This window comes from Musa acuminata, chromosome BXJ1-10, assembly GCF_036884655.1.
Source record: "Musa acuminata AAA Group cultivar baxijiao chromosome BXJ1-10, Cavendish_Baxijiao_AAA, whole genome shotgun sequence".
NCBI classification, from domain to species: Eukaryota; Viridiplantae; Streptophyta; class Magnoliopsida; order Zingiberales; family Musaceae; genus Musa; species Musa acuminata.
Window position 1 is genome coordinate 31164423 of NC_088336.1, and position 12788 is coordinate 31177210.

At 42.1% G+C, this 12788-nt stretch overlaps 2 protein-coding genes across 3 annotated transcripts; both read right to left on the reverse strand.

The window, feature by feature from the left end:
- Positions 1-11: 11 nt before the first annotated feature.
- LOC135596169 (putative disease resistance RPP13-like protein 1) lies at positions 12-3782 on the reverse strand. The gene is made up of 2 exons (XM_065088090.1): positions 475-3782; positions 12-334 (listed from the first exon to the last, which is right to left on the reverse strand). The coding sequence occupies exon 1, from the start codon at positions 3643-3645 to the stop codon at positions 1150-1152; it is 2496 nt and encodes an 831-aa protein (XP_064944162.1). The 5' UTR covers positions 3646-3782; the 3' UTR covers positions 12-334; positions 475-1149.
- Positions 3783-7665: 3883 nt separating this feature from the next.
- LOC103969907 (putative disease resistance RPP13-like protein 1) lies at positions 7666-12106 on the reverse strand. 2 transcript variants are annotated; one of them, XM_065088093.1, is made up of 2 exons: positions 8631-12099; positions 7666-8270 (listed from the first exon to the last, which is right to left on the reverse strand). In XM_065088093.1, the coding sequence occupies exon 1, from the start codon at positions 12005-12007 to the stop codon at positions 8708-8710; it is 3300 nt and encodes a 1099-aa protein (XP_064944165.1). In that variant the 5' UTR covers positions 12008-12099; the 3' UTR covers positions 7666-8270; positions 8631-8707. The 2 variants fall into 2 exon arrangements, with proteins under 2 accessions (XP_064944165.1, XP_018674358.2); XM_018818813.2 differs by lacking the exon at positions 7666-8270 and having other exon boundaries at positions 8989-9165; positions 9297-12106.
- Positions 12107-12788: the final 682 nt, after the last annotated feature.

Below are 12788 nucleotides of genomic sequence, written 5' to 3' on the forward strand. Positions count from 1 at the left end.
CATCGAAATACTTCAGACAAAACAGTTTAAAGCCCCACCAGGATTGTCATAGCCTTGCCTTGTAGTATAATAGCACATCCTTCTTCAAAAACTTTACATTGAGCAAAAATAAAATTATCACCCTCATTACATTACATAGAGAATAAAGCCAACACCTCCCCTATCATCCCCTCCCCCTTGAAGCAAGCATCCGCTTTCTAGCTTCGTCATGATTTCTTCAGAATTAGACACTTGATATGCAACATCGAAGGCTGAGTGATACCGAGTTGAATGGTGTTGCTGGGGATGGGTTGAAGCAGATAAACTCATTTGCCACCGACAAACAATTGTAGTTCTGTCGAAAGCATCGAAATGATGTACAAAAGATTAAAACATTAATTATAATGTGTATCATCAGTATCAGTGCAACTATAAACAATGGCGCAAGGAAAAATGACAAACAGTAAGAAAAAGCATCCAGCACTGAGGTCATACCTGTTGGAGCTTGAAGACTGTGATGGGCGCGGAAAGAGCGCCAATTCCGTCGTTGGATCATCTGGTGTTTGGAAAAATTGAGGTGTCTTGATTTGCCTCCTCCCACTGCTTAACCCAAGGACTGTCCCGAATTTTCAGATGTTGAAGAGTGGATGACAATCTCTCTGTCGGAGGGAGCCGTAGATATGGACAATCATCTATGGTCAAAGAATGCAGGGAGGTGAGGTTGGTAAGTCCCGTCACAGACGTTAACTTTGAGCACCGTGATATCTCCAACTCCTGGAGCGAAGGTAGATTCATATCAATACTAAAGCTGTGAAAGCCTCGAAATGATAAAGGGAGCATTGTCGTGTCGTCGTCAAGTGAAATAAAGGGAGCATTGTCGGAGATATCACCAAAATGAGTTAATTCTAATTTCCTCAGCAAGAAAAATACGTGCCGAGGAAAAATCCTCAACTTAGGACAACCATCGATTCTAAGTCGGAGAAGACGAGGAAAGTCGCCGGCCTCCACTCCATCCCACTGTTCCCAATTTTCCATATCTAAGAACGTCAAGGTCTCCAAAGACGGGAACCCCTTTATCGTCGCACTACCGATGCCACAAAACTCACGCCCAATACGTTGGAGATCAGAGAAATATTTTATAGCAAGAACTCTAAGAGAAGGCAGCTGACCCTAGGGTGGAAGCAGATTGCATTTCAAGCATACGACTATCTCTATATTCACTAGTTTGGAGAAGGATGAATCCCCCAACCATGTTGCAAATCTGGCACCACCGTAAGCGTGTATTAGAAACCGTTGTAGGTTAGGGTGTGGGCGGAAGCATTCGAGAACCTGCTTTGACGTGTCTTCGTCCATGTCTTCGTCTTTACAGGTGCCGCCTTCGTACCAGTCCAGTGTCAAAAACTCGATACGATCTTTTGTCTGCAGAGGTGTTTCTGTTCGAGGAACAGACTTATCCACATACCTAAGATTTTCAATGATGAGTTTTCCTCTCAGATTCACTAAACCCTTCAATTCCTCTATCTCGATACGCCAACTCGTCGGGCCCAATGCAAAGCAGTCGAGTGTTTGCAAGTAAGTCAACTTTCCAAGGCCACGAGGGACAGCGATACGAGTATGACTCAGCATGAGATGCCTTATATTTGGCAAGTTTAATATGCCGCTTGGTAGCTCCCGAAGACCCAACGTACCAGTCAAACTTAGAATCTGCAAATTGTAGAGGCTGCATATGGATTCTGGAAGACTGTCGATGTTAGCACCTTCGATGGAGAGGTAGCGTAGTAGTTTGAGGTCGCCGATTGAATCAGGCAGCCCTGAGATGTGGGTGCGGCTAAAGTTCAAAGCTCGTAGGTATTTCAAGTTGTGGAACAATTCATCGATGAATTCACAACAATACTTTTCATTGAAACGCGATCCGTTAGTTATCAGAGTCCGGAGACGTTTTAGCTTCAGCAAAGCCTTGACGTCTGTGGGTGCCATCCGGTCGTCAAAAACCAGATACAAGTGGCGAACCTTGTGAAATTTGTCGCCGTCCCGCTGAAATATGCTTGCGAGTTTGTTAGCCGCTATGCTTAGGGATTCCCCCTGCGCAACAGACTGTGCTAGATCGTGAACAAGATCATGCATCACTAACTCTTTCTCTTCCTCGGGGTCCAAGGCATGTCCTCCTGTACGTATCCCCTTGATCTGCAAAATTGACCTTTCCACCAAGTTTCTGACGTAATCACTGCCTATATCCTCTGCTTGCTTGCTTCTTGGAGGCCGAAGAAGACCTTGCGACATCCATAAATGGACAATGTATCTCTCGTATAAAACCGTGTCTTTGGGAAATAAGGACAGGTACCGGAAGCACCTCTTTAGATCTATTGGCAAGCAATCGTAGCTTATTTTAAGAGCCGGTAAGATCTCCAAGTTTGCATCGACTAATTCCCACCGCTCGCTTTCCAAGATATCCATCCATTTGTCTTCATCATCTTCGTAACTCAGAGCACGTGCAATTACCTTCACTGCCAACGGCAAGCCTTTGCACTTCTCCACAATCTTCCGACCGATCTCCACCAAATCGTTATGCCTGCTGCTGGAATCTAAGCCTTCCAGTAACGCAAGCTTCTCGAACAACATCCAGCATTTGTCGAATGATAAGATGTTCAAGCTCAAAGGCTCCATCGTCTGCATGATTCTGGCAACACATTCATTCCGAGTAGTCACTATGACTTTACCCACTCCAGCGTCCAGTAAGGGGACTTTCAGCAACTCCCAAAGACTAGGTTTCTCATTCCAAACATCATCCAAAACAAGCAAAAACTTCTTTCCCTGCAAATTTTCTTTTAGTTCTTGTTGAAGCTCGTTTAATTCTGTGTAATCAACTGTGGTTTTGAAGAAGGACACCAAGATCTTTCGTGTTAAACCCACAACATCAAATTCTTCGGAGACACAGACCCATCCCCTCGTATCGAAGCAGTTGAACACCCTGGGATCGTTATATACAAGCTGAGCTAGCGTCGTTTTACCGACTCCACCCATGCCGATTATGGGAATTAATGACACCGTACCTCCTCTACCATCAAAATCATCAGCCTCCGAAAGCAGCAACCCGATTAACTTCTCCTTTTCGTCTTCTCTTCCGAAAACAATTGATTCATCGAAGCAAGAACTCGTCTGTCGACAGTTACCCGACTCATCTCTTCGTCTCTTTCCATGTTTCTTTCCCAGTCGGAGGGCTTTCCATTCTCCGGTGATCTCATCAAACCTCTCCCTTATCTTCTTGAGTTTACTTGCTAAATCCTCTGGAAATGAAATCCTTGAAGGAGCGGAGATAGAGTAGTCGCATACCTCCACATGCATGCCTTTGTGGCGGCCGCCGCCTCTCGATCTGCTTTCTGCTTCGGCGCGCAGCACTTGGTATTCGTACTCCTCCACCGCGTCTTGAGCGTCATAAGCGACATCCTTGAGTTCACTCAACCATAGCCTTACAGGCTCATCTCTTATATCCTGCTCCTCCGAGTCATCAAGTTTGGCTTGGATCCTCATCATCGTCCTCTGCAGCTTCCTTAGCTCTTCTTCGACATCGTTCCGGGGCTCAGCCGGTGACGAAGCTGTCGTTGTTGCCAAGGCAAGCAGCTTCTCCACCGTCCACTTGATGATGGAAGAAAGGATACCTCCGCCCATTCTTCTTCTTTGTACCCTTCTCCCTTCAGTATGCTCAGTCGGTATATACCATCAACGCAACCAGAAACTTGGGGCCAGCCGCGTTGCGCCTTCCGCACGCCCACTTCTTATCTGGTCAGTGTGTAGCTCCACACGATCCGCTTGTTCAAATATCACAGTACGAATAAAACAATAGGGATCAATTTGTGATCCAACTCAAGTCAGCGAAATTACATTATTGCCTTAATTGTTTCTCAGTGGTCGGCCAAAATTTCTCTAGGTGCGAGACTTCTGAAGCTTAACGTTGGGGGGGTACATCTATCACCGATCGAGAGCGTTCGATCGACACGTTCTCTCTCTATCGAAGAAAACGACATGTAGCTAACAATCTGCTTCCCAGCAATTGGTTTGCAAGGTGTTCAATGCAATTCGCCATCATCAGTCTTGTCATGTCGCGAGTTTTTCCAACTTAAAGCAACGCGGCTGCTATTTAGTGGTGTGTGCTCCTTCAACTCTAGAAATATCCTCAGTTCAAACAGGGCGGTTGCTTGCATTGTGGGGTGGACATGGAAATATATAGACAGACACAACTTTTGCGTTGGTCATCGAAAATGATACGTCCATCATATGGTGTCAACAAGAAAAACACAGGCCGCATAAAATCGATCAATAACCTTGTTTTGACGTATATTTGACGTCACGATCTCCCCGTCTCTTTTTCTACTTGAATCTTTCTGTTTCCTTGCTAATTGAGTTATGTGCTTCGTTCCTTGTGAAATGCACTATTGATCTCTAGAAGTAGTACCACCGCAACCGTTACTCTTTCACTGACATTTTGGGTGGCAACGTTAGTGACGGCGTGTGTGCTTTATCATGTCTGAGGGACAATGCAAGACACATACAAGTGGTCTCTCACGGGTTTTAATGCATGCGTGCACCTATAGGTGATGATTCCATGGTTTTTTTTTTTTAATTAATTTGGGCGATTTCCTGTAAAGTTATTTTTTTTCTGAACGATACACTATTTTTATATTTTCAAATTATATTTTTATTTTTTATAATTTTGTAAATCCTCCCTCACTATCATCGATCACTTGTCGCTTCTGCCTCCTGCCTATCACCCGCTCACTTGCTCTCAACCTCAGCGTGCTCAGCCATACATGCCACGGGAGAGGAGGAGTTGCCCAACGCTAGCCTCGCTAGGGAAGTTGGTGGTAGGTTTGTGGGTGAGGGTGAGAGAAGCATGGAAGTGGCAAGCGAGGGTGTGAGGGTCGAGTGAGAAATCACGATGCAAGGCATCGGCTAGCGGGGTGTCACAACACAGCGAAAGGACCTTCGTTCACGTCGACAAAAAGTGGGGCCAAGCGAACCTCGTGGGTCATTGATATAGTCTTGGGATAGAGGCCTTTTATAGCGGAGGTGATGACAACGATCAAGGTGACGAAACAGAGATGGAGGAGAAGTCTTATCATTGTCAAAATCGATAGTCACGATATGTGAGGAGGGTTCGACGATTGACATGAAGAAAGGTGATATGGCAAAAGAAACAACCAAAGGCTTTTATGGGATAAAAAAATATTGGACATCATTTGAGAAAAATAAAACAGATGCTCAAAATATTTGACTGGGTATTAAAATGAGGAGCGAGATTATAAAATTAGCGAATTATCAAAAAGAAGAAAAAAAATCTCTTTTTAGATTTTTTAAGAAAAATACTTTCATATTCATAAGTGGCAAACAAAGTCTTTTTGTTTTTCTAATAACTATAATATCCACATCTATACTTACCTCTTTTCTTTCTTTTCCTATAATTAGGACAGTTACAATATTTTTTCTATCTTATGAAAATTTAATAATATAACGTAATACACAAACATAATGTTACAATTGTTTCTGTACTATAAAAAATACATAATTTTTCATGTTATTTTTACACTATAAAAAAACACTATTTTGTATAGGGCAACATTATGATGTTGGCCTAATTTTCTTTTCTTATATGGTTTTATTTTTAAGGCTACATCCTATCTGTCATTATAGATCAAATGTTCTCCTCGAGTTTCACGCTAAGGAAAACAAATCACTTAATATAAAATATCTTATGTTATACGATCTAATGCCGTCTTTCATTTTGGTAACATGTAAGGACCGATGACCATTTAAGACAGAGATAAGGAAGAGGTCCAATGTTTTCGTTTCTTGAACCCGAGAATGGTCTGAGGTGTTGTGGCAACTTTAATTCTTCCTTTCTGGTAAGAAACATATTGTTTAAGGACTTCGGCTGTTGCATTCGTTGGGTTTTCGTACTTCACAAACATCATTTTGATCTCCCCTTTAGCTAGACGTTGAAAAATGATGGGGAAGATTACATAATTCAATGATGTGTAGAGAAGAAATATAGAGAAAAACGAGATGAAATTGAACTATAAGATATGGTCTAAATATTAATTCCCAATTTACAATGAAGTGTTCAAATTTTAATTTATTATTTCCAAAAGCAAAGTTCTTAAAGAGTATGATTGATTGCAGATGGTTGATTGGCCTTTTTCTTATCGGTCTATCAGATTTCTTCTCAACATCAACTAATTCAGCCACAAAATTTCTGTCTCTTGTTTGATTCTTGAATTAGTTGCTTTTGGAATGGTGATGAACGACTTATACTGACTTATAATTCCAATGATACGGTGGCAATCATCCCTAGGAAACAGTGACCTCGAACCGTGTGTTGCTGCTGTATTCAATCAGCATTCAACATGCAACAATTCTCCGATGACAAGACCTTGGGACGGTTGAGACGACAGAAAGGACGAATGATGCGCTGTTGATGGATACTTTTTCTTCAGATGATCTCTAACATCGTGTCTTTTTTTCTCTATAACTTTTGACTTTTATGCTTAGGCTTTGTTATTTCTTTTTCCAAGTTCATATGCATGAGTGCGTCGCTATAGCCTTTTCCTTTTACTTCAACACATTTTTAATTAGGGATGATAATTTTATATTGATATAAATTTTAAAATTCAGTGGAATAGGTGAAATTATTATTTGATTATCTCCGCTCCAAATATCGTTTTGCATCATTAAATCACTCTTTCAAGTCTATTATAGGATTCATATAACTCTTTTATCTAATCTAACATATTCAAGTGAGAAATTATGAGACAACGGATCGACTAGAGGCGTATCGTAGGATAGTTGAGAAGCTTCTATTCATGTCGATAAAGAGTAGGGTCAAACGAATCTCATGGTTCATTGTGGTGATAGTGGGGGCGAGATCCATCAAAGATAAGGGTCTAATTGACGACAATAGGGACGAACTTGGTGATGATCGTAGGGTAGAGACCTTCCATGATAAAGGTGGTAGTGACGCTCAAGGGGGCAAAGTGATAGGTGGGTTTATGCGATTGTTGCCTCCTTCCCCTTCGTCAAGATCGTTGATAATGATAAGTGGAGAGGGTTCGATGACTGATGTGATGAACAATGATAGGGTGGAAGTGACAGATAATGAAAAGAAATATTTATGAGATTAAAAAAATATAAAACACTATGAAAAAAATCTCAGAGGGGATTTGACACTCCACTAGGATTATCATAGCTTCTTAGTATAACAAATTCTCCTCCTCTAAAACTCTACATCCAACAGAAATATAATAAGTACTCTTATTACGTCCAAGAGAGCTATTCCCTCCCCTTTGAATCATTAGGATTCAATTGAAGTTACCGAGGATCCTTCTCATCAAGTTTGATAATGTCAGATTGGCCACAACAAAGTAAAAAGAAATATTAAAACCAATAATTTAAAATTGTTATATAAAATCTCATTATGTGCCCTTAAATCCACTGTAATCCCTTGCAAGAAAACCAATATATCATGAATAATTTAGAATTGTTATAGTAAGGATATCTATAAAAACCAATATATAACAAATCAATATCATGAATAAAATTTCTGAAACAAGACACAAAAGTAGAAAAATACAAATCGTGCATTGAAGTCCATGAAAGAAAGCTAACCCTCATCTGCATACCAAATTACTAACCACATGCAAAAGCTGCTAAAATTGCTTTCATAGCTTTGATGGTCACAACCACTAGCATATAGGAAATATGGATTTGTGCCCACAATGGCCATAACCACAGGCTTAGGTTTCTTCTATCGCTTAAAGAAAGCGGACTCGATAGCATCAAATTTGCAAATGGATGTCCATGGCATTATGAGTAGCCTACTGGATATGTTTATTAAGATAAGAAAAAAAAATCACAATTCATCTTTAGACTCGATCGGTGTAAAAGCACTTGGTTGGTATCAAATGATTTGAGTGGGAAATAGAGAATACAAAATCAAACACTTGATTCTGTAATGTAAATCCAGTACTTGGAATCATCGATACTCGAAACCCCCCCCAGCATCGATGGATGATTTGGTCCGCACATTTTGGAGTTGAAGCAAGCATCCGCTTTCTCGCTTCGTCATGATATCTTCAGAATTAGACACTTGAGTTGAAGCAAGATCGGAGGCTGAGTGATACCGAGTTGAATGGTGTTGTTGGGGATGGGTTGAAGTAGATAAACTCGTTTGCCACTGACAGACAATTGTAGTTCTGCCGAAAACTGGAATTGGTTTCTACAGTTTGAAGTCGAGGAATGAGCTGCAATGACCACCACTAGAGCACTTTAGTTAACCAAACCAAAGAGAAGGAGGACACGAGTATAACTATTCACAATAAAAACCTGCAACATTTCTTTATACTAACATTTGAGAAATATGCCCAAACGCCAGCCAGCCAGAAACTATAGTTTCATAAGCATTGTACTGATGTACCCAAAAAGAGAGAGTCTATGCCGTTGGCTAATTAGTGATTAATTCCAATGTGTATCCTCAGCATCAGTGCAATTATAAACAATGGCGCAAGGAAAAATGACAAACAGTAAGAGAAAAACGTCCAACAAAATAGCATTCCTATATGGCAATTGATTGGTAAGAAAGATTAGAGAAAAATGACCAGTACCTGCAGGTGTCATCCCTTGGTACGAACTGCTTTTGGCATATCTTGTCAGCCCCAGAGCTAGAACCAGCTTGCGCTTGTCAATTGGAAAGAGAGAGTTCCAGAGACAAAGAACATAGTGATGCAGGAGGCTCTGGTTCATCTGGAGCTTGAGCCACGGGCTCAATCGTGCGATTGTTGTCAGGTGACCTGGGTTGATCATTTTCGATTTGGTCACCCAAGAATGAAGACTGTGATGGGTGCGGAAAGAGCTGCAATTCCATCTTTGGATCATCTTGTGTTTGTCTCTCGTACCACTGCTTAATCCAAGGACTATCCGAAATCCTCGGAGGTTGGAGAGTGGATGGTAACCTCTCTGTCGGAGGGAATCGTAGATGTGGACAGTAATCTATGATCAAAGAGTGCAGGGAGGTGAGGTTGGTAAGTCCCGCAACAGACGTTAACTTTGCGCACAGTGATATATCCAACTCCTCGAGTGAAGGTAGATCCATATCAATACTAAAGCCGCGAAAGCCACGAAATGATAAATACTGAGGCCCTGAGGGTGGGGGGGAGGAAGAAACATACGTGTCGCCGTCAAATGAAGTGAAGGGATCAGGATGCAAGAAAGCATCGATATGACTTAATTTCAGTTTCGTCATCGAAGAAATTGGGTGCTGAGGAACAAACCTCAATTGAGGACACTTATCGATTTCAAGTTGGCGAAGACGAGGAAAGTCACCGGCCTCCACTCCATCCCACTCTTTCCAATTTTTCATATCAGAGAATGTCAATGTCTCCAAAGACGGGAACCCCTTTGTCACACTGCCAATGCCACAAAACTCATTCCCAATACGTTGGAGACCAGAGAACATCTTCATAACAAGAACTTTAAGAGAAGGCAGTTGACCCAAGAGTGGACACACAGTGCATTTCGAGCATCCATCTAGCACTAAAGACACTAGCTTGGAGAAGGATGAATCCCCCAACCATGTTGCAAATCTGACATCACCGTAATTGGTTATTCTAAGCCGTTTTAGGTTAGGATGTGGGCGGAAGCATTCCATAACCTGCTTTGCCGTGTCGTCGTCCATGTCTCGGGTTGCATTAGTGCTATCAGACCAATTCAGTCCCAAAGACTCGATACGATCTTTTGTCTTCAGAGGTGTATCTGTTTGAGAAACATACTCATTCACATACCTGAGATTGTGAACGGTGAGTTTTCCTCTCAGATTCACTAAACCCTTCAAGTCCTCTACCTCGTAACGCCATCTAGTCGGGCTCAATGTGATGCAGTCTAGTGTTTGCAAGTTCGTCAACTTTCCAAGGCCACGAGGGATAGCGACGCCACTTTCATTTAGCATGAGATGCCTTATATATGGCAAGTTTACTATGCCGCTTGGTAGTTTCCGAAGACCATATGTAGCAGTCACATTCAGAATTTGCAAATTGTAGAGGCTGCATATGGATTCTGGAAGACTGTCGATGTTAGCACCTTCGATGGAGAGGTAGCGCAGTAGTTTGATGTCGCCGATTGAATCAGGCAGCTCTTCGATGTTGGTGTAGTTTAACTCCAAAGCTCGTAGGTATTTGAAGTTCCGTAACGATTCATTTAAGAATTTAGTAGCATTGTGTCGCTCCCTATGTGGTGCGTGAATTATCAATGTCCGGAGACGTTTTAGCTCCGGCAAAACCTCGGCGTCTCTGGATGTCATCTTGTCGTCAAAAACCAGATATAAGTGTCGAACCTTCCGAAATTTGTCGCCATCCCCCTGAAAAATGCTTGCGAGTTTGTTAGCTGCTATGCTTAGGCATTCCCCCTGCGCAACAGACTGTGCTAGATCGTGAACAAGATCATGCATTACTAACTCTTTCTCTTCCTCGGGGTCCAAGGCATGTCCTATGCTTATCCTCTTAATCTGCAAAATTGACCTTTCCACCAAGTTGCCGACGTAATCACTGCCTATATCCTCTGCTCGCTTGCTTCTTGGAGGCCGAAGAAGACCTTGCGACATCCATAAATGGACAATGCATCTCTCGGATAAAACCGTGTCTTTGGGAAACAAGGATAGGTACTGGAAGCACCTTTTTAGTTCTACTGGCAAGCAATCATAGCTTACTTTAAGAGCCGGAAAGATCTCAAAGTTTGCATCGACTGATTCCCACAGCTCACTTTCCAAGATATCCATCCATTTGTCTTCATCATCTTCGTAACTCAGAGCACGTGCAATTACCTTCACTGCCAACGGCAAGCCTCTGCACTTCTCCACAATCTGCCGACCGATGTCCACCAAATCGTTATGCCTGCTGCTGGAATCTAAGCCTTCCAGTAAGGCAAGCTTCTCGAACAACATCCAACATTTGTCGAATGGTAAGATGTTCAAATTCAAAGGCTCCATCGTCTGCATGATTCTGGCAACACATTCATTCCGAGTAGTCACTATGACTTTACCCACTCTAGCGTCCAGTAAAGGGACTTTCAACAACTCCCAAAGACTAGGTTTCTCGTTCCAAACATCATCCAAAACAAGCAAAAACTTCTTTCCCTGCAATTTTTCTTTTAGTTCTTGTTGAAGCTCATTTAATTCTTTGTAATCAACTGTGGTTTTGAAGAAGGTCTCCAAGATCTTTCGTGTTAAACCCACAACATCAAATTCTTCAGAGACACAGACCCATCCCCTTGTATCGAAGTAGTTGGTCACCCTGGGATCTTTATATACAAGCTGAGCTAGCGTCGTTTTACCGACTCCACCCATGCCAATTATGGGAATTACTGACACCGTACCTCCACTGCCACCAATATCATCAACCTCCGATAGCAGCAAACCGATTAACTTTTCCTTTTCGTCTTCTCTTCCGAAAACAATTGATTCATCGAAGAAAGAACTCGTCTGTCTACAGTTACCCGACTCATCTCTTCGTCTCTTTCCATGTTTCTTTCCCAATCGGAGGGCTTTCCATTCTGTGGTGATCTCATCAAACCTTTCCCTTATCTTCTTGACTTTACTTGCTAAATCATCTGGAAATGAAATCCTTGAAGGAGCAGAGATGGAGTAGTCGCATACCTCCACATGCTTGCCTTTGTGGCGGCCGCCATCTCTCGATCTGCTTTCTGCTTCGGCGCGCAGCACTTGGTATTCGTACTCCTCCACCGCGTCTTGAGCGTCATAAGCGACATCCTGAAGCTCACTCAACCATAGCCTTACAGACTCATCTCTTATATCCTGCTCCTCCGAGTCATCAAGTTTGGCTTGGATCCTCAACATCGTCCTCTGCAGCTTCCTTAGCTCTTCTTCGACATCGTTCCGGGGCTCAGCCGGTGACGAAGCAGGCGTTGTTGAGAAGATAGTCAGCTTCTCCACCGTCCACTTGATGATGGAAGAAAGGATACCTCCGCCCATTCTAGTTCTTTGTACCCTTCTCCCTTCAGTATGTTTAGTTGGTATATACCATCAAGGCAACCCAGAAACATCTTATCATTAATGCAAGAGAAAACTTCTTATCTGGTCAGTGTGTAGCTCCACACGATCCGCTTGTTCATATGTCACAGTACGAATAAAACAATAGGGATCAATTTGTGATCCAACTCAAGTCAGCGAAATTAACCATTGACCTTCGCTATCAGGGTTGATTGTTATCGCGTACCGCATCCAAGACAATATGAATTGACTCTATACAAGGAAATTTTACGTTCTATTACTATCTGTCTCTTCCTCTTACATGTTCTAACATTATTTGGTATATTTAGATGTTCCTAAAAATATTATGTTTGATTCAAGATTAAAAAAATAATAATAGTTTCAGGTATATTACTATAAACGTTATGTCATTAATTGGATTAGTTGGTGACACAGATTACATGATTGCATTAATTGTTTCTCAATGGTCGGTCAAAATTTCTCTTGATGTCTCGGTGCGATACTTCTGAAGCTTAAGATTGGGGAAAATCTATCACCGATCGAGCGTTCGATCGACACGTTCTCTCTCTATCGAAGAAAACGACATCTAGCTAACAAGCTGCTTCCCCAGCAATTGGTCTGCAAGGTGTTTGATGCAATTCGCCATCATCAGTCTTGTCATGTAGCGAGTTTTTCCAACTTAAAAGTAACGCGGCTGCTATTTCGTGGTGTGGGCTCTTTCAACTCTAGAAATATCCTCTATTCAAACAGGGCGGCTGCTTGT